Raw genomic sequence first — 21,029 nt, forward strand, 5'->3', positions numbered from 1 at the left:
CTCCAAAGTCTCTCTTTCCTTTACCCAACATTTCTCCATTTCTCTTTCTTCTGCTTCTCATTGCTTATTGGCTTTGGGTATAGGAGAGCATACAATTTATGGCACCACCAGGCCCATATGAGAGCAGCTTTCTGGTTCAAAGTCCCCACCTTGTTTTAAATTTTGTAACACTGCCTCTTCTTGGCACTTTGATGTCATATCAGACATATCAGAAATCTTTTGTGATAAAGCAGTGTCTACATACCTGTATGTAAGGTTGGCACAGAGATACAATGATTAGAAATGTTTTTTTTTTTTTTCCTACTGAAAAATTTCATAGCAACTTGGCTAGGGTAACCACTGATCCTGGGGGTGAGGCATTGAAGATCTGTATGCAAGAATACCAGAAGAGATGGTTCTAGAGCCTCACTGTAAAGCGATGGGTGAAACAGTTCTTGCTATAATGTGTTAGGGGCTCCCCGAAGCCCTTTATAGCCCTGATTTAGAGCATGCCAGGCTTATACTTCATCGTCTCCCCACTGTCTTGAGGGAATGCCTTGTACCTCCCTGCATTCTCAATGGGCGTTTTTGCACCTGCTCCCTCTAAAGGCACCGACACCTAACATCTTTGTTAAAGATGATGAATGTTTTCCAATACAGCACTCCCCTTTTAAATATCATAATCCATTTTCTGATCTAGTCTCATCCTCATGAGGTTCTGATGTCTACCAGTTTCAAGATTAATTGGGGGCAGAGGCTGATCAAGATAGCAGGACCCTGCGGACAAGTTTAGTAACCTTGCAGATGTTACCCGGGTGGGGAGTGGGGTGGGGCCACTTAAACACATCCCTGATGACTTCTTTTAAACACGGATTACCTTAGTTGATTATTGTTATGAAAAATTGAAATATTAGGTTTCAAATTATAACATGTAAAATAGAAATCTTATTATAGTAAACACTGGTTTAAAAAGTCAGCCTGTCAGGAAAATCTGTAAGAAAAAAATGTTCGCACCACAGGCAAATCACACAGTAGGGAGTTCTTTGTATCTGCTTCATACTTTCTATTCCAAATATCTAGAATAATCCTAAGGGGCACAGTGTTCTTCCTAGCAGATTTGAAATCACATTGTTGAAAAATAGAAACAGGGGGCACCTGGGTAGCTCAGTGGGTTAAAGCCTCTGTCTTAGGCTCAGGTCATGATCCCAGGGTCCTCAGATCGAGCCCTGCATCAGGCTCTCTGCTCAGCAGGGAGTCTGCTTCCCTTCCTCTCTCTCTGGCTGCCTCTCTGCCTACCTGTGATCTCTGTCTGTCAAATAAATAAATACAATCTTAAAATAAACAGAATCAGAAACAGAAGATCACTCACATGATGGGGTTGTTCTCAGTTTTCTGGCCAGTACAGCTCTAGCTTGGCCTTCCACACCCAGCGCCACGGCGATGATGTTGTGGGCCACATTTGGGGCATATCTCATAAGCAGAAATGTTTTAAGATTCACAAATGTTTTTCCTCCCACAATAACTCTGACGGAATCGTGAGCATTTTTCTCGATCAGGTATCCATAGAGCCTACACAGAGGAAGCCGGCTTCGGAGGCAGTCTTCCAGACTGTATACCTCCCCGTCAGTGTTCTCATCCAGGATGATGATCACGTGGGCCTGGCGGAAGGCATCCTCCACTTGGGTGCAGATGGAGATGCTCCGGAGCAAGGGGGCTACCAGGTTCCACGTCTCTGTCACGATAATGTGGAGATCTTCTTCTGCCTGCTTATTGTCAAATAGATTCAGGCTAATTTCCGTGTGCATTCCAAATACTTCGCCACTTGTCAAGATGGGAATTAGGTTGTAGCAGACACGACCAGATGCACTAATAAAAATGCAAAGCCGGATTATGAACAGTTAAATCTTTTGTTCCTGCTAAGCCTTTATTCTTAATAGATATTTCTGCAGGTGCATTAATAGGGTGGTTTAATATCTTAAATAGACATAGACTTTTTTTTTTTAAAGATTTCATCTATTTATTTGACAGACAGAGATCACAAGTAGGCTGAGAGGCAGGCAGAGAGAGAGAGGGGGAAGCAGGCTCCCTGCCGAGCAGAGAGCCCGATGCGGGGCTCGATTCTAGAACCCCGGGATCATGACCTGAGCCAAAGGCAGAGGCTTTAACCCACTGAGCCACCCAGACGCCCTGTAAATAGACATAGACTTTTAAAGGCAAGAAAGTTCTTGCTACTAATCCCTTGCTCTGGCCATCTGAAAACAATCCCCAAATAAGAAATGTACTTGTTTAAAAGGCTTTTCAAATAAAATAGAATATGGAGAAAGCAAAATTTGAAAGAATGGTTTCATAGTACTTTAATTACATATTTACATTTTCTTATAAAAAGGCAAGGAAATAACGAGTTTTTTATTTAACCATAGCTCTTTCCTACTTTATACTTTCATCTATAAAGTAATGACATTTTTTGGGAGAGGACTATCTTTTCTAAATCCTTGTAAAGAAGCCTAGGATCAGCCTAGGCTAGGTATCATGTATCTGTACCCACAATTCAGCAAATATCTGGGTACTCTATAGCTTGGCTACCAATCTACAGGTGTAATCAGCCCGGTGGGAGTTTGGAAATGCATCTGGACATTTTTGATTTTCACAGCAGGTTTAGGGAAGGGTTCAATGAAGGTTTCAACTGTATCTGTTCCATTTTAATCATTCAAAAATATCTAAAGGAGATGTAATATTTATTAAATCTGGGTGTGAGGTTCATGTTGTACAACGAGGTACATCATTCTTAATTCTTTTCTGTATTGAACTATTTCATAACCAATAATTTCCCAAAGAAGCATTATGTTAGGATACATGCCGGTGTAGTAAGAAAGAAGGGCAGTGTGTGAGAGACACAGTGAGGGCTGGGGAGGGAGTAGAGAGCAAGAGGAACAGCAAAGGACACCGAGAGAGAGGGAGTGCAGAGACAAAAGGTGCTAAGGAAGGTGTGCCCAAGACTGAATGTGGTGAGAAGCAAGAGATAAGAAAAAGGAAGAAGGAGCAAAACTGAGGTATAGTAATAAACCCTGCCAGGTTTGCTTTCTGTTTTTTATAAGTTTTGATTGCTGAGGAGGTATCCGCTTCGAAGATGTCTATCTGTAATAAATGACTGCCAGCCATAGTAGTAAGGAGCTAGGGGTCCTCCCACTCTGAGGCTCCATTGTTTTAGAGATCTCTGATGTCAACAACCAGCCAGCTGGGCCACCTGTTTTTTCTCTTTTCAAGATGTAAGTTTCCACTCCTAAGTTTTAAATTCAGCAATATAGAGTGAGCCCACAAAACCTAAGTCCCCCACTCTCAACCCCAATAAAAGCAAAGCCCCAGGCCCATGTGTGCTCACATGTTCTCTCTCTCTCTCTCTCTCTGTTTGTCTGCTCAAAACTTTACCATTCTCTCACATTGTTCTTGAAATGTCTTGCTTTCCAAGATCATTACGTCGATAACCCTGTCCTTAGCTCTTGTCCCCTCATTCTGTGTCTCTCACAGTGAAGTCACCGACGGGGAGACTGGTCTCTGTCTGTCTCTCTCTCCCCACCGGTGAGTTCACTGTGTGGCTTCAGGGGTGCCATGTCATTTGCAGGATGTGTAGGTAACAAACCCCCTTTCCCCATGTTTCCTGATGGTTATTGCTAAGGGGGTCTTGCAAACATAATAAGAACCACAGCCTGGTCCAGCCACACATTGGTTACTGAGGCCGGCACTCAACAGGAGGATAGCTCTAGCAAGTGGGAAAGAGTGGGAAGGCAGCAGGCACTGCGACCAGAGTGGGGAGAGGAGAAAGAAAGTGAGGGAATGGGAGGGAAGGGTGGCAGGGCAAAGAGCAAGAAGGCAAGCAGCAGATAGCATGAGAGACACAGAATGAGGGGACAAGAGCTAAGGACAGGGTTATCGACGTAATGATCTTTGCTATACAGTTGCTCTTAGATTTCATGTGTGTATGTATATACATATACCTATAATCTAAAACTTAAATGTGAAGCTATAATGAGGGATATCTATGTATATATTCACATATCTAGACATACAAATCTCAAACTTGAGATTCAGATGTTCTTCCACCATGGATTGAATCCCAAACTATTGTCCTTTCTAAATATAACACCCAATCTCATGAATCCTGGAGTTCGACGGTCCCACCTGGTGATCCAAACCTGCAAAGGATTGATGAGATCTTTCCTGGTTTCTTCTTCCAGTTCTTTTTCCTTATGTGTCTCCAGGTTCTCTTGAGCAATTAACTTCATCAGCTCAGTGGTCATGCTAGAGGTGACACCATAGTAAAGCTAAATATTAGGAAAGAAAATGTCAACACTGACAATGATTATAATGGAAAGTTCTTGTTTAAAGCCAGAACAGAATAGAGAGAGTACTAGACGGTACTATGCTAAGTGAAACAAATCAATCAGAGAAAGACAATTATCATATGATCTCTCCGATATGAGGAATTTGAGAGGTTGGGGGTAGGGTCATGACTGTTAGGGAGGGAAAAAATGAAACAATATGGGGCCAGGGAGGGAGACAAACCATAAGAGACTCTTAATATCAGGAAACAAACTGAGGGTTGCTGGGGGGTGGGGGGAAGGATAGGGTGGCTGAATTATGGACATTGGGGAGGGTATGTGCTATGGTGAGTGCTGTGAATTGTGCAAGACTGATGATTCACAGACCTGTACCCCTGAATCAAATAATACATCATATGTTAATTTAAAAAAATGAAAAAAAAAGAATAAAGAGAACAGAGAGAATACTTTGGAAAGCAAGACATTTCAAGAACAATGTGAGAGAATGGTAAAGTTTTGAGCAGACAAACAAAATTAATCCATATACCTGGGCGTATTCCAGGAATTCATTATATCCTCCCAAAAGCAACCCCTTTCCTCCACGATCCAACAGCTCTCTCCAAATGATGGGGGACTTTTTGTGACTCCACTTATTCTTTTCACACAGATCTTTTAACCACTCCTATTCCAAGAGAAGTCATCCATTGAATCTGTCTCAGAATTCGGTTCCATACTGCAGAATTCAAACACGAACTACCTTGTCTTTTTTTCCCTACCACTGAATATACATAATAAAATTTAGATATCTTTACACTGTAAAATGTAAATAGAGAAATTAGTGGTGAGTGAAATAGCTAATTAATCAAATACGAAAGATTTCTTCAAATTTGTTGACCAAGTCAAGGTACTGAAAGATGCTCTCTTTGCTGAGGAGACTGGGAATGCAAGTGGTTAGCTTAAAAGAGAAGCTGAGTCTTCCAAGTTATCTGATTTTTAAAAAAAATTCAACTGGTTCTTCCTTTGCTCTTCTATGTAAGATATTTCCAGTCTTAGGGCCACCTAAATTTGGTATTAGTGTCTAAATATGTGGGTATGAGTTAATGAGTTAAAATTTATCTGTGGATTTATAATAGTATTCATTAGAGAAAGTGTAAATCATTAATATTTGGTTTGTGTAGACCAGACCTTCCAATGACAAGAGCTGAGTAGAGACAGAGAGCAACATTCTTGTGAGTAAAGTACACGACAACATTCTTGTCATCGGAGGCATGGGTAATGAGGCGACCTTACACATAAAATCTTAGAAACTAATTTCTCTTGATGATGTTTAAGATGTCTCTTCCGCTTTTATCTTCCTTTAAAGCAAATAATGCTGCTGTGAGGATTCCCCGTGGTTCCCCTAATCATTACATAGCCTGACCAGTGAAGCACTGGGCCTCTGGAAGAAAGGGACTCTGTCCCAAAAGAGCTTCAGCATGAAGTGAGGGCATGTTGACATCTTGGTAAGACTGGGGAACTAAGTATAGGACTGGACTCTGAGGGTGCCGAATCAAGAGTGGAATATAAAGTTGGACAAAGGAGAATTTATCAATGTAAATCACTCTTCCAAACCCAAGGGTGCATATCCCAGCAAGCACTCAGAAGACAGTGGTAACACGTTGCTAGGACGGCTCTCCAAAGCTTGGACAAAGTGATGGTTCACGTTAAATGAAACAGAAATGCCAGAACACCACAGAAGACAATGCAAGAAGGAATCAGAAAGCTTAGAAAAATGGGCATGCTGAAGTGGATATGCTACTATTGAAGACTAGAAACCGACTAGTCCATTACGTTCTCCAGAAGGGCCTGAAGGACGACCACATTCATCAAAATGATAAAGACTGCTGTCCATCCTAGGCCAGAGCTATTGAGGGACATGCTATTATAGAGCTGGACTCCCCAGTGGAATCAAGGAGGACAGAATCCTGAAATAAAAGAGGCTGGGGCAGTGCCCACCAGAGGACATCTATTGTGATAAAAGCATGGGAAAATCCAGCAGATAAAGACACTTCGCTGAAGGCACAATGGGTTCACAAAAGAGACAGAGGTTATGCTACGGCCCTAGAGAACAAGCCACCACTCACCAAAGTTGATCGAGCCACTATTGCTGCTAAGTGTCCAATGTGCTGGCAACAGAGACCAACACTGACTCCCTGATAATGGCACTATCCCTCAAAGACACTAACCAGCCTCTTAATAGCAAGCTGATTACATTTCACCCCTTCCATCCTAGAAAGGGCAGTGATTCATCTTGACTGGAATCAACATAGATTCTGGGCAAAGAACTACTTTTTATGCTTATAGGGTTTGGCCAGCACCCTGCCCCAGAGCTTATAAAATGTTCAACCTAGCAACATGGGATTCTGAATAACATCACTTTGAACCACTCTGGAGTAAAGCATGTGTGGGATTGGGCATATAACCATGGGATGCACTGGCCCTATCATATATTACATCACCTTGTGACCTGAGAGAGGGATAGGACTGTCCATTGAAGGTGCTTAGAGGTTGCTACCTTATAAGGATAAAGCACTGTCTTTCAGGATGCAATATACACCATGATTCAGTATAGTGCTTTCCCCACTAGATGAAACACATGAATCCAGGAACGGAGGGATGGAATTAAGAGTGATCCTGCTTACTCTCACTCCCAGTGACCCACTTGGAGAATTTGTGCTTCCCCAAGTCCACTTCACTTAACTCTAGATTCTATGGATCTGGAGGTTTTAAATTCCAGAGGTGCAAGGTATTTCTATCAGGAAGAGTTCCTTCCATTAAACATTAAGCTATGGCTACCGCTTGGTTACTTTGAGCCCCTAGGCCAAGAGACAGCAGTCAAGGAAAGGAGTTACCATCTTGGAAGGAGGACTTGGCCCTGCTGATCAGGGACATGTGGGCAGGCATCTAGGTGAGCCACTGGGCATCCTTAGCACTGCCTTGCTCAATTTTGACAGCAAGTGTACACTTGCTGCAGTCACATCCAATCACATCCTGGGAAACTAGGACTCAGACCCCTGAAGATACAGGTCTAGGTCATCACACCTCAGAAGTCACCTAGACCAGCAGAGGGGGAGGGGGATCGACACTGGATCATAGATAAGAACAGTGATGAGTGTCAGTTACAGCCCTGAAATGATATGCAGTAGAGACTATGGTTCCTTTCACTGACTGTCCTCTTGTCAAGTTTCCCCAGGGAAAAAGACACCAACCAGAACCCCAGAAGAGCTGTTCCCAGATGGTGTGAACTTATATGGAGCATGTAGATCCAAAAGACACAACGATTGGTGAGCTGTAGCAGATCCTGTCATATGTCATTCAGATTCCCCCTTTATGACTGAGACACCCATTCCCTGGGTCACATGATGGCTCAGTGCTGGGTCTCTCTCCAGGAACTGACCTCAGAGAGGGTCCCTGGCCTAGAGTTAAGTCCCCTGCCCAGAAGCTGCCTGCATCCAAGGACTGTTAGTTGTGTCAGTACAAAAGCCCTGCTCCCTTGTCTGTATTTGAGGTGTATCTGAAGGGCCACCCCAGCTTCAGAGGTCAGGGCTAGCTGAGCCCTCTGCCATGGCACCACAGTGGTTCAACCTCTCCCACTGTATAGCTCTGCTGTCCCCATTCCTTCCCAGGGCATTGTTCCCAAGGGTAACGACTCCCCCCCCCCCCCCCAGTAAAGGAAACTCCTTCCCCCAAATCTCTGTCTGTTTGTGGGGAAACACAGTCCCAAAGAAGGGTATTTCAAATAAGCAAGTGCTTCATGAAGGAGAATGAAATGTTAAAAAGGATAATATAGGTTACCTGGAGTCTTGGGAGAAAAAAACAGCTTAATTTATTCTACTGATTGGTTAGGGCCTCATTTGTTTTACGAGGTGCGAGGAAAAAAACACATAATGTTCTGAATCTGCTAAGTAGGAATTAATTTTTTTATTGTTAAAATATCAGTAGAACAAGAATATCCATTATTGGAGGTCCGTCTGATATACTGGCTAATATTTCATTAAATCAAAACACATTTTTGTGAGTGTGTGAGTTTAACAAACAACGAAGGCTTCTTACCTCCCAAACCTGAGGATGCTGTGTAATTTTATGTACCCGAAAATCAGGAAGATTCTTTTGTAAGTAGTCTGCTAGGAGTTCTGCTTTAGCATAATATGGGCACTCTGCTCTACCTAAAAGAGTTCAAATTTGCAACATTTTCTTATATCACCCAGAAACCATCATGTAGTTATAAGTATTTGTTGTATAATTATAGACCTAATCATATAGTTATGATACATTTTATAACATAAAATTATAGTATAAACTGCCACCATATAAACTTCTGATTTCTATATCAGTAGTAAAAATAAAATTATCTCATAGGAGGTCAAAATCTTAAGTAATAAAATGTGGAAAGAAGAAAAGGCTATTGGATATTTATTCTCCTCCAGTAGTATGCTAGACCTCACATTCTCTAAGGGGCTGCCATGCTACTAACTAAGCATGATCTACTAATAATGACCTACTCATTAGTAGCCACTAAAAGGCAAAGGGTGAAGTGAGGAGTGGTGGTAAAATCACATGTAGATTTGATATGTTTTGTGGGGAGTAGTACTGTGGGGGCAGGGACGAGAAGCTGAGGGAGAGAAAAAAGTCTGGGATAACTCCTAATTTCTGGCTTGGGTAGATGATCCTGCACGTACTGGACAGAAGCCACAGGTAAGACGTTTAATTACAGACAAGTGCAGCTGGAGGTATGTGCAGTCTCTCTAAGTGGATATAAGTCTATAAGTACCTATAGGTACTTATAGACTTATAAGTACCTATAGGTACTTATAGACTTATAAGTACCTATAGGTACTTATAGACTTATAAGTACCTATAGGTACTTATAGACTTATAAGTACCTATAGGTACTTATAGACTTATATCCTATGTACCTATATATACCTATATATATATATAGACTTATGTACCTACAAGTCTGAAGTGCAGGCCCCATGTAAGGGCCTAAGAGATGTATTTTGCAGCCATCAACACGCAGGAAGATAAAGCCGCCAGGGTAGATGGACTGGGTATCTGATGCGAGTAGGAGGGACAGAACCCTCTGCAACAGTCTTCCCCAGTTACTCCCAGTCATGAGTTCTTCCACTCCATAGCGACTTCTAACTCATCAGCCCTCTCAACCACTCCCTGTCTGTTGGCCTCCCTGTTTAGTTCAAATCCCTGGTTCATGAATTCAAACCACACTCTGGCTCATGTTTTAAATTATCTTGTCCCACTATGTTTCTGGCAAAACAGCTTGGTAAAAGCCCCTCACCCTGGATGAACACAGTTACCTCCCTTTCTGTTTCTAAGCACCCCTGGAGAAACATGGTAGAAGCAAGCAGAGAGGTGCCATTATGAATTCATGGTCAACAGCCTCAACTGGCCTTCAACTCTGCCTGGAGATCCTGCTGTTTTCCTTATCAGCACTCTCTTCTGTTCTCCACAATTTCCATTGCAAACGTGGCCCACTTCTTGCAAACCTATTCCTTCTCTCCATTTTCCCACACTGTCAGAAGAGATAAACTTCCTTTCTGCTTTATAAAACCGAAACCAAGTCAGGGATGCCTGGGTGGCTCAGTAGTTTAAGTGTCTGCCTTCGGCTTAGGTCATGGTCACCTAAGGTCGCCAGGGTTCTGGGATCAAGTCCCGCATTGGGCTCCTTGCTAAGTGGGGAGTCTGCTTCTCCCCTGCCCACTGCTCTCCTCGCCTGTGCTCTCTTTATCTCTCTAACATAATAAAAAATAAAAATCTTAAAAAAAAGAGTGATCTAAAAACAAAACGAAGTCATACAAAATGTCATCATTTGGGGAATCCCCTAACCTCCTGCTATCACACCTTCAAGACTGTCTGCATCTGGACTCATCCTTTCCTTCTTTCTCCTATTCACGGAAGACAGCTTCTACTTCCTGTTCAGCTCTAACCTCACCACGGAGGCACTAAACACCACCCTCTTCCTCCCTCAGAACTGCCCCCAACTCTGCTTAATTGGTTAACATATCTTTTACCATCTTATCCTTCTTCTTCTTTTTTTTTTTTTAAAGATTTATTTATTTGTTTGTTTGACAGAGAGCTAGAGATCACAAGTAGGCAGAGAGGCAGGCAGAGAGAGAGGAGGAAGCAGGGTCTCTGCTGAGCAGTGAGCCCCATGCAGGGCTCGATCCCAGTACCTGAGATCATGACCTGAGCCGAAGGCAGAAGCTTAACCCACTGAGCCATTCAGGTACCCCCATCTTGTCCCTATTCTTTTTTTTTTTTTTTTTTTAATTTATTTGACAGAGAGAGAGATCACAAGTAGACAGAGAGGCAGGCAGAGAGAGAGAGAAGGAAGCAGGCTTGCCGCTGAGCAGAAAGCCCGATGCGGGTCTTGTCCCTATTCTTAATGGTCCTTTTCCATCCTATTTAATACAGTCAAGTTACATTTATATTTCTCCTGTCTTAAGAAACATAAAGTGTGTGTCCCTCTCTAGCTCTTGTGTTCCACCTGTCTTCTTCTATTAACACTTCTTGAGAGATTTCTCTACACTCGCCATCACCAGTTCTCAATTTCCATTTACTTCCTATCCCCCTGCAACCTGGCTTTCACCACAGTTCTCTAGAGGCTTATCGAGGACCTCCATGTCACTACATCCAATGGCTACATTTCGATTCCTTTCTTGTAGACATTTTCTTGTTGGCATTTGCCTTCTTCCACCCTTCTGAAACACCCACTATGTTGGGTTCATTCTTCAGGTTTTCATCCTACTTTTCTGGTCATTCTCACTATACTTTGTAGGTTCTTATTCCTTTATCGATCCACTAAAAGGTTGGCATTCCTCAAAGCATCTGCATACTCTGCATTCTTCCTGGCTGATCTCCATTTCCTGGGTTCAAGTAGCAATCTGCACATCCAGTTTTGAGCTATCGCCTTATTTAGATGTTTATACCTTCCTGTATTTTTCCATCTCCCTCTGAAAGTCTCATAGGTCCTCAGCATACCTAGGATAGATTTTGCCACAACTCCCCCATTAAAGTTGTTCCTTCTCTTATGTTCTTTATGTTCAGTTATTTAAGAGAATTAGGAATATCCAGAGTATTAAGCCTACTTTTCCACTTTTTTTTTTAAATGACTCATCAGCCCATTTTCCCAAACCACTGGTTGGAAATAATTTTAATTCTTTCTTTTCCCTTGCCTTCCTCCACCCAATCAGACATTTAGTTCTATGAATTCTGCCTCCCTAATATCCCTCCAGTCCACTCAATTCCTTCCATTTTCATTGCCTACCATCCTAGGCCAGCCACCACTATCTCCTTTCTGGACTATCGCAACTAACTGGGGTCTTGGTGTCCAATCTTTCTCTTTCCGTAGAGAACACCATTCAAATAAAATGCAAATTTGATTATGTCCTCTCCTTCCAAAAAGTCTTCTATGTACTTTGGATCAAGTACACTTCGGAACACTGAACATGGCTCATAAGAATCTATATCTAATTCTGGCTTCAGCCCATAATACTCTCTTTCTTGTATCCTTTGCTATAATCCTACTGAATCTATTTCCATTTTCTAGCTTTCCTCACTCCAACCCCAGTCCCTGCCACCTATCCATTAATCACTCTCTTCTTCCCTACCTCCTTTCCAGTAGGTAACTCTGCTTAAAGATCTCTTCTTAAAAAACCACTCCCTCTGGGAAGGTTTTGCCTGACTAAAGGCCCCTGCTATTGTTCCTATAGAAACCTCTGCCACTGGCCCACAGACAACATTCTTTGTATGTGTCTGTATTGCTACCTTCCCAACATATAGTCAGTCAGGGCTCAAAAATGTTCTTCTGAATGAATAAAGATGCAAAGGAAATAGACTTCTAGGCAGAAGGGAGATGTCAATTGTGTTAATGCATCAGAAAGTTCCAGTAAGGACCAGACAGCTTCTGTAAAAGTCACTGGTGACTCTGGTGAAGGCCATTTCTGACAGGAGGCAGAAGTAGAAGCCAGATTCAGTAGAAGGAGGACCTGAAGTATGAAAGCAGTCTACTCTTTCAGGAAACTTGCTGAGAAGGGACAGAGGCAGGTAAAATAGCCTGTTGTTTTTACTAAGACCCTTTAGTGGCATTTCGGAAATGCCAGTGATATTTTCCATCCTTTTCCTCCATTTGCTGACAAAGATGGGTTTCCTAAAATGCAAACCCAGTAAAGTATATTCTCTTGCTTAAAGAATTTTTAAGACTCGTCATTGCTTTCAGTTGAAACACCTTTGTTGTGTGCACTTTAAGTCCAAGGATCTGGCTGCTTCTCCCATTCTGGCCCTAGATCCAGTCACTTCCTCCATACCTAGTTCCTCCATTAGGCTATGAGACTTATAGCCTCTGTGCCTTTCTCTGGAATGGTCTCCCCATCCCAGCCCTTCAAAAATCAGCTCCTGGAACACCTCCCAGAGCCCTGTGCACATCTGCCTCATTTCATTAATTAAAGTGAATCAAAATTACTTGTTTACATGCTTCTGTACTCCGTAAGCCTGAAAGTTCGTCGAGGGCCCGGGTATATCTTTTCCCCCACTGTGTCCCCAGTATCAGGGAGTGCTTTGCACAGGACCCTGCCCAATAAACATCTTTAAATAAATGCATAAGTAGCCTGGGGTGGTCCATATAGAGCTTGGAATTGCAAAACAAAAGGCAGTTAAGAAGATCACTGCCCAGGGGCGCCTGGGTGGCTCAGTGGGTAAAAGCCTCTACCTTCGGCTCAGGTCATGATCTCAGGGTCCTGGGATCAGGACCTGCTTCCCTTCCTTTCTGGCTGCCTCTCTGCCTACTTGTGATCTCTCTCTGTCAATTAAATAAATAAAATCCTTGAAAAAAAAAGAAGATCACTGCCCAGAGACCACAGGCGGTGAGTAGCTGTCGATGCTCTGAGCGATCCAAGGGCGGACGTGGGGACCACTCACCCGCAAGCACGAATTTGGCCATTTTATATCCTCGACCCACCCGCAGCGGCCGCGGCTCGGCGGTTTCCTGGCAACCACGGCGTGGCGTAGGCGCACTCTGAAGTTGAGCGGAGGGTCTGGGACCCTGCCAGAGAGGCTAGGTGTTGGGGCACGCGATCATACATTGTCTTTGAAAGCTTCATGCTTTTCCCCACCCCCGAACCCCGAACGACAGGAATCATTCTCTTCGGTAAACTTTCTTTTCACTGAGCAAACCTCTCCGACTACCGCGAACGTAAGCTTTTTGGCCTATGAAGGATCCGTAAAATCTCGCGATACGCCCCTCTCGCTGGAAAGCTGTCATGGCTGCGTCTATATAGACCACGGGGTTCTGACCTCAGGTGAGTGGGCAAAGAGAATAGGCGGAGCACTTTGCTGTGCTACACCGTAGACTTCCTGCCTTTGGAGAAGGGTCTCAGGAGTTGCTTGGGCCTTAACTTTAGGGAGGTGGCTTAATACTGGGTGGCCCAGCTTGGGAAATATTATCTCCTAACACTTCATGAGATCTGGCGATACTGGCCGATCGTGTCACCCTCCCAATCACAGGCCGCGTGCAAGCATCACTTTGGTTTGTTGCTTCCTTTCCTCAGCGGTTCTTCTTGTCCCAGTCCCTATTCTTAAAGTCCGGGTTTGCCGTTGCTAAATCTTCATGTTGAAAAGGATCCGTCAATGTTAAAACTTTTTCATTGAAGGCATCTCCAAAGCAATGGTAACATAACCCTCCCCCCCTTTTTTTCAAATTATTTTTACCAACACGTAATGTGTTATTTGCCCAGGGGTACAGGTCTGTGAATCACCAGGCTTACACATTTCACAGCACTCACCATAGCACATACCCTCCCCAGTGTCCGTAACCCAGCCACCCTCTCCCTACCCCGTCACCCTCCAGCAACCCTCAGTTTGTTTCAGGAAATTAAGAGTCTGTTATGGTGTTTCTCCCTCCCCATCTCACCTTGTTTCATTTTTTCTTTCCCTACCCTCCACAACCTAACCCCCCTCTCAAATTCCTCATATCAAAGAGATCATATATAAAATCCCTTTCTTAAGAAACTTTGTGGGAACACTTTTCACCAGAAATTTCACTTTATTTATTTTTAAAACTCATTTATACAATGACTGCTTCCAAGGTAACCTTCTCTAAGACAGTTTACACACTGTGGGAGAAGTGGAGGAAGCCCATATTGGTAAAGTAGTTTTACTGTTTTTTGTTTGTTTGTTTTAAGATTTTATTTATTTATTTGACAGAGAGAGACAGCACAAGTAAGCAGAGCAGCAGGCAGAGGGAGAGAGAGAAGCAGGCTCTCTGCTGAGCAGGGAGCCCTGTGCGGGGCTGTATCCAGGACCCTGGAATCATGACCTGAGCCAAAGGCAACACTTAGGCGACTGAGCCACCCTGGTGCCCCATAGTAGTTTTACCATTTTAATCTTTAAAGTCTCCATAGGTTCCCACTTTGGTGTCTATTAAGTTCATTTCATTTCATTAAGTAAAAGCTTTGCTTTAATTTTTATTCCTTTTATAACTCCTTTCCCTACAGGAAAACAACGGCATTTCTTCTCTTTCACTCCTTCTTGAAGTGGTATTGTATCAGAAACTACTTTAAAGTGATTTCAAAGTGTTTGAGTGGATAGCACAATGAATAACAGAGCAGGTGCCATTTTATGGAACCTCAGACAATTCAGTACTTTAGTTCCTACAAGCAGAACGATAAGGCTATATCCTTTGGGATTTTCCAGACCAAAAGTTGTTTATTCAAACTGGGACCCAAGAAACCTTCTTTTAAGTGACTTTGGTAATGGAGTGCAGTCATCTGTTAGACATCTATTTCAGGATGCCTTAATTTTTAAATCAGGAGATAATTTTCAAACGAAGGGGATAGGCACTGAAATAGTCCTTACAGTCGACAGACCGCTTTGTCCTAGAAGACTGTCATTTGATTCAAAACACTCTCTTGACTCTGATGATGCATTGAAGAAGGCAGCATTTCATCATAAGGCCTCCAGTGAAGATGTGCTCACCAGGGAAACAAAACCAGCCCCTGTCAGCAATAAAAAACTGTCTGAGGAGTGCAGTTCTCTGAGTGATGTGTTAGATAAATTTTCAGAACGACCTACATTTCCCAGTAGTAACTATTTTTCAGCAATGTGGATAATTGCTAAACGGATGTCTGATGACCAGAAGCGTGTTGAAAAGCAACTGATGTTTAACCACCCTGCATTTAATCAGCTGTGTGAACAGATGATGAGAGAATCAAAGATCATGCACTATGACCACTTGCTGTTCAGTCTTCATGCTATGGTGAAGCTTGGAATTCCTCAGAACACTCTGCTGGTACAGACTTTGCTGAGGGTGGTCCAGGTAAAATCAAAAGGAAATGTAAATATCATTTTACACGGCTGGCACATCTTAAAAGAATGAGGGGAGATAGAGATGTATCCTCCTTGGAAGAAATTATTAGTGGAATAGGTAGTTTATATTTATTTCTGCATATATATGATTTAGAGACCATAAGTTAACCAGGTATTTCCTTCCTTTTGCTATGGAAATTTATGAAAGCTTGCACCATTTTTCTTTGCCAGAGGTGACTAATAGTAATAAACTAAAATGAGAGATATCAAATATACAAGAAAAGGTTGGTTAGTTGAAGGAAAGAGAGAAGAGGGGAGAACTAATATTTATTGAGTACCTACACTTTTTACTTATTTGATCCTCTCAATAGCCCTGCCAGGTCAATGTTTACCTCAGTTTTGCAGATGAGGAAACAGATTTATTGATGTTAAATGACTTGGCTGAAGTCAAACAGCTAGTGAATTCATTTATTCATACGGTGAACATTTATTTGGTGTCAATTATGTATCCATTTACTACACTTGTTACTAGAGAGATTAGGAGACATGATTCTTGTTCTTAGAACGTAAAGGAGAAGACATATTTTGTAGGCAATTGCAAAACTAACCAATGTCATGTAGTAAGACACTTGCTACATTATAGGAACTGAGCTGAGCTCGAGGGAATATAATTAAATGGACAAAATAATGGCCACAGGAGAGATTCCAGCGCAGTGAAAGAAAAATACTGTCTTGTAGGAGTGTATAACAGACTTCTAATTTAGGAGAAGGCCTTTATGATGAGAAGAGGAGACAGGAGGAGGATACAGGATTAGTGTTTGAGGCAGAGATATATGTATATAGTTTGAAAACAGAATTGCCTCATGTAATCCTCAGTGTACCTTGTAAAACAGTTGCTTTCATCTTACTAATGAGTAGGAAATTTAGGCTTATGTTGAATAACCTGCCCAAGTTTATCTTTCTGTTACTATCATATTTGTAGGTCTTAATTTGCTGGGTGAATTAAACCCCTAGTTCATGGTAAAACAAGGATTTAAGCTCAGTAGGAGATGATATCCAAGTTGAGTCCAAGGAATGAGCAGCACTTTGTGAGTGAAAGATGGATAGTGAAGGGGATAGTATTTGAAGAAGAGGATTGCCTCTCCATCCAGAAGAAAAGTTTAGCAGGTTTGGGGAGCTGAAAGTAGTTCAGTGGTGCTGAAGTATAGACTGCTGAGGTCATGTGTTTGAGGGAGTAGGGAAGAAATTGTGTAATTGTGACTGGGGAGGGGCAGTTACGGTTGTAGGAGCAAGATCTGAGGCTGGAGATGGGCGGAGGGGGATTAAATCATAAAGAGCCTTTTATGCCCTCGTAAGGAGTTTAGAATTATCATATGGGCATTGGGGATCCATTGAAGTATTTCAAGCAAAGTGTTTACATGTTCAACTTTATATTTTACATCACTGTATGATCTAAAATATTTTAGATCACTGTATGAGTAAAAATGGACTGGAGGAAGGGTGAAATTGGTTAGAAGAACCACTTTTAGTTTCAAACAAGGGAGCCAGTGTCCTCTTTGATCTCACTGAAGCACCAGATGTGATGAAGAAATGATAGTCCATTGAAGTAATAATTTACCTTTTAAGGGTGGACATCTCAGACTTCTAGACTCAGTGATCAGAATTAAATAATTTTTAAATTTCTTGAGGATGATCTTATATATAGTCCTATCCTTTTTTCCCCCCTAAGATTTTATTTATTTATTTACAGACAGAGATCGCAAGTAGGCAGAGAAGCAGACAGAGAGAGAGGGGTGGGAAGCAGGCTCCCCGGTGAACAGAGAGCCTGATATGGGGCTCAGTTCCAGGACCCTAAGATCATGACCTGAGCCGAAGGCAGAGGCTTTAACCCACTGAGCCACCCAGGCGCCCCTATAGTCCTATTATGAAATTATTAAGGATATGAGTTTTTAACTTTTTATGTTACTGTGATTCCTGTATGTCCTTCATTAAGAATGAATTTTTAGGGGCACCTGGGTGGCTCAGTGGGTTAAAGCCTCTGCCTTCGGCTCAGGTCATGATCCCAGGGTCTTGGGATCAAGCCCCGCGTCGGGCTCTCTGCTCAGCAGGAAGCCTCCTTCCTCTTCTCTCTGCCTGCTTCTCTGCTTACTTGTGATCTCTGTCTGTCAAATAAATAAATAAAATCTTAAAAAAAAAAAGAATGAATTTGTGTGTGTGTGTGTGTGTGTGTGTGTTTAAACCACACAATATATCCATGTTTATTTGGTAGACTGTATTCCCTATGTAGTTATTTAAAAAGGATTATAATAAGTCACTACCTGGTTGGTAATGGTTTTACTAGATTTTGGACAGGTATCCAAATCAGCATAGCATCTGCATTGGTCCGGTATGAGTGGATATTTGGAGTCAGAATATATATATGTATGGTTGTGTCTCATTGACCTGTTAGACTGTTGTGAAGATGTTTTTGCTAAAAATGAAAGGTAAGTAGGTCATTAGTGAATTTGCCTTTTAGCTAAACGGTCTTTTCTTTCACAGCAGATATTGATGGGATGTTGTGAATTGCTATGGAAACCCTCCTTTCTTTTTCTTTCAGCCGTATCCATTTCTACTTAGTACCTGATTTTGACCTGAGACTTCGTGCCTTGTTAGTCATGCCATTTTAGCAAGAAAGCATACCTCTTTCAGCCCAAGTTTCCCACCTGTGATGACAACTACTCTTGTGAGGTGTATGAATTGGTTGTGATTAAATTGTAGAGCACTAAGTAAGCTGTGTCATTACTATTAACTTTCTGAATTATGCCGTCTGCCATTTCTAGAATCTAGATAATAAGTGCCTTAACCCAAGAGATCTGAAAGAAATCAGAGCCTGGGGCTCCCCTTGATACCCAGATAGTGGTGGTAAAATATGATAGCAGGTGTGGATGAGAAGATTCACAACTGAAGTTACAGTTTGATGTCAGGAAAGCATAGAGAGAAGTTATACGTGGCCAGCTGTCTAAGGTTCTTTAGGGATGAACAGATTGCCCCTTGTCTTCATGCTGAGCTTGAGTCCTAAGAAGTAAAAACTGTGTTTGATAAAGGTTATTTCAGAAGCAGAGGAATGCAATCAATATCAAGTGGGTTTTCAGTGGTAATGGTAAATGTAAAAAATGTGTTGATAGGTAAAAGTGTTTATTGGTTATTTGGAAAATTCACTACATATGACATTTTTTTCTCAAAGATGTTTATTGTGGGCTGACTATGAATTATTGCTTTGATACTTAAATCATTTAATTGAAAGCTTCAGTTCAGTGCTTTTGCTTAGGTGAGGTAGTCTGCAGTAGGCTTATCTGCTGTGTTTTTGTAATTTTTTCAATAGGAACGTATCAATGAGTGTGACGAGAAATGTCTTTCAGTCTTGTCAGCTATTTTAGAGGCAATGGAGCCGTGTAAGAATGTGGACGTTCTTCGAGCAGGATTGCGGTAAGCGCTCTCCTGTGCTTTCTTCATGTGGCATTCTCTGCTCCGTGTGTATCTCAAATCAAAAACCACAATGAAAGTTGACTTGCCTTATTTGGGTTGGGAGAGACTTTAATACCTTATTAAACTTAAAATCCTGATTCTGGATCACTAGAAATAATGCTCCTTTTAGGGTCCACCGTAAAAAAAGTATGGGTGACGTTGAATTCTAAATTGATCTTATAACTGATGTGGGCTGGGAGCACACGGACATGTGTTCAGCTCGTAACAGTTACTTGGGTACTTTGTGGGATTACATGATAAGGACCTGGCCCAAAAAAAGAGCTTGAGTTTTATAATTTATAAAATTGATGCAACTGATCTATGTCATAGGTCAGTGAGAATAAGACTTAATTTCCTTTGTCTTTGCCTATGCATTGGGATATCTTACTATAATCTCCTGATGTGGTTTGTTTGTTCATGATAGTAGAATAAGGTGAGAGGAAATAGTGCTAGGTTGGTCTTCAATCTTTAACTACTTACATTCCCGTGGGCAGGTAGATTATTTCTGTAGGGTTCATCTTCCTCGCCTAGAAGTAGGAGCTCGACCATATGACTTCTAAAATAATTCTTCTGGCTTTCAGAATTTAGGATTGTGGTATTTATTGTGTTTAATTACAGGATACTAGCTGATCAGCGAGTCTGGAAAATAGAACGTGTCTTTACATTACAGGCTCTGATAAGATGTGTTGGAAAAGATGCACCAATTGCTCTTAAAAGGAAACTGGAGGTAAACACATTGTTAATTTTCTTAAAGTGGGTAAGATTTGAAAAAAAAAATTTTCTTATTATCTGCTCTTAGTTCTTATGTCGTGCTTTTAGGTTCAGTTTTGCTAGAGTGAAGTAATAGAAGTAGATTGGTATTTATTTGTATATATGAATATATATGTATTTTTAAAGATTTATGTATGTATTTGAGAGATAGAGAGAAAATACATGCGGGAGAGAGAGGAGGGGCAGATGGAGACAGTCTTCAAGCCGACTCCTCATTGAGTTTGGGGCCCCAACACCAGGCTCACTCTCACCACCCATGAGATCATGACCTGAGCTGAAACCAAGAGTTGGATGCTTAACTCACTGAGCCTCCCAGGTGCCCCTGTATATATAAATGTATATATTTGACCTCTATATTTATTTGAGTCACTTTGCTCAAACCTTATCCTTTTTACTTAAAAATAAAAGTTGAATTTACTTTGCCAGAAATTATAAATTGAAGTTTGTTTTTCTTTAGATGAAAGCCTTGAGAGAATTAGACAGATTTTCTGATTTGAATAGCCAGCACATGTTTGAGGCATTAGCTGCCATGAATCACCGCTCTGTTGTTCTTCTGGATGAATGCAGTAAGGTGGTGATAGGTAAGGGGAATTTTTCTTTCATGATTTTTAGCATCTGATCTACTGTTCTGGACTGTATTTGTTGTAAAAACTTTACTGTTATACAGACAATAACTGATGATAGGATTAGATCTAAATTTAATTTTGCCTATAGTTTTTGTTGTGTTTGTCTTTTACAAAATACAGCTCTATATTTTTCTAAAGAAACAAACATTTTGAGTGTAGAGTGTCTTGGATTTTACATTCAAAGCTATCTGGTAATTTTTGTTTGTCTATTTAACTCATTTTTAAAGGTAATATCCATGGGTGTCCTTTTAAAGTACTCATCAGCATATTGCAGTCTTGCAGAGACCTGCGGTACCATAATTTAGATCTTTTTAAGGGAATAGCAGATTATGTGGCTGCGACTGTTGACATCTGGAAGTTAAAGCAAGTAAGTTTGCTGACAGTTTAGAATAAACCTCAGAAACTTTCAAGAAGCAGATGAATTCATTTAACATTCTGGGTATTTCTGTATCAGCTTTATAGCAGTTAAGAGAGC

The 21,029-nt window shown here is 41.6% G+C and overlaps 2 protein-coding genes across 7 annotated transcripts in view; one reads left to right on the forward strand and one right to left on the reverse strand.

Moving 5' to 3' along the window:
- Positions 1–13,524, reverse strand: part of MDH1B (malate dehydrogenase 1B) — a 27,535-nt gene extending 14,011 nt beyond the window's left edge. For 2 of the 5 annotated variants that reach the window (XM_046019354.1, XM_046019352.1), the window contains exons 1-5: positions 13,269–13,524; positions 8,388–8,500; positions 4,843–4,977; positions 4,156–4,298; positions 1,349–1,845 (exon numbers count right to left, since the gene is read on the reverse strand). In XM_046019354.1, coding sequence (XP_045875310.1) covers positions 1,349–1,845; positions 4,156–4,298; positions 4,843–4,977; positions 8,388–8,500; positions 13,269–13,290 — 910 coding nt within the window. In that variant the 5' untranslated portion in view covers positions 13,291–13,524. Of the gene's footprint in view, positions 1–1,348; positions 1,846–4,155; positions 4,299–4,842; positions 4,978–8,387; positions 8,501–13,268 lie in introns of those variants that run through there. The other 3 variants (XM_046019353.1, XM_046019356.1, XM_046019355.1) reach the window with 3 other exon arrangements.
- The window catches only part of FASTKD2 (FAST kinase domains 2), a 19,828-nt gene continuing 12,315 nt past the window's right edge, over positions 13,517–21,029 (forward strand). For both annotated transcript variants that reach the window (XM_046019350.1, XM_046019351.1), the window contains exons 1-6: positions 13,517–13,648; positions 14,843–15,663; positions 19,015–19,118; positions 19,776–19,884; positions 20,386–20,509; positions 20,782–20,921. In XM_046019350.1, the coding sequence (XP_045875306.1) occupies positions 14,941–15,663; positions 19,015–19,118; positions 19,776–19,884; positions 20,386–20,509; positions 20,782–20,921 (1,200 nt within the window). In that variant the 5' untranslated portion in view covers positions 13,517–13,648; positions 14,843–14,940. The remainder of the gene's footprint in view (positions 13,649–14,842; positions 15,664–19,014; positions 19,119–19,775; positions 19,885–20,385; positions 20,510–20,781; positions 20,922–21,029) is intronic.

The sequence above is a fragment of the Meles meles genome, chromosome 9 (genome assembly GCF_922984935.1).
Source record: "Meles meles chromosome 9, mMelMel3.1 paternal haplotype, whole genome shotgun sequence".
NCBI classification, from domain to species: domain Eukaryota; kingdom Metazoa; phylum Chordata; class Mammalia; order Carnivora; family Mustelidae; genus Meles; species Meles meles.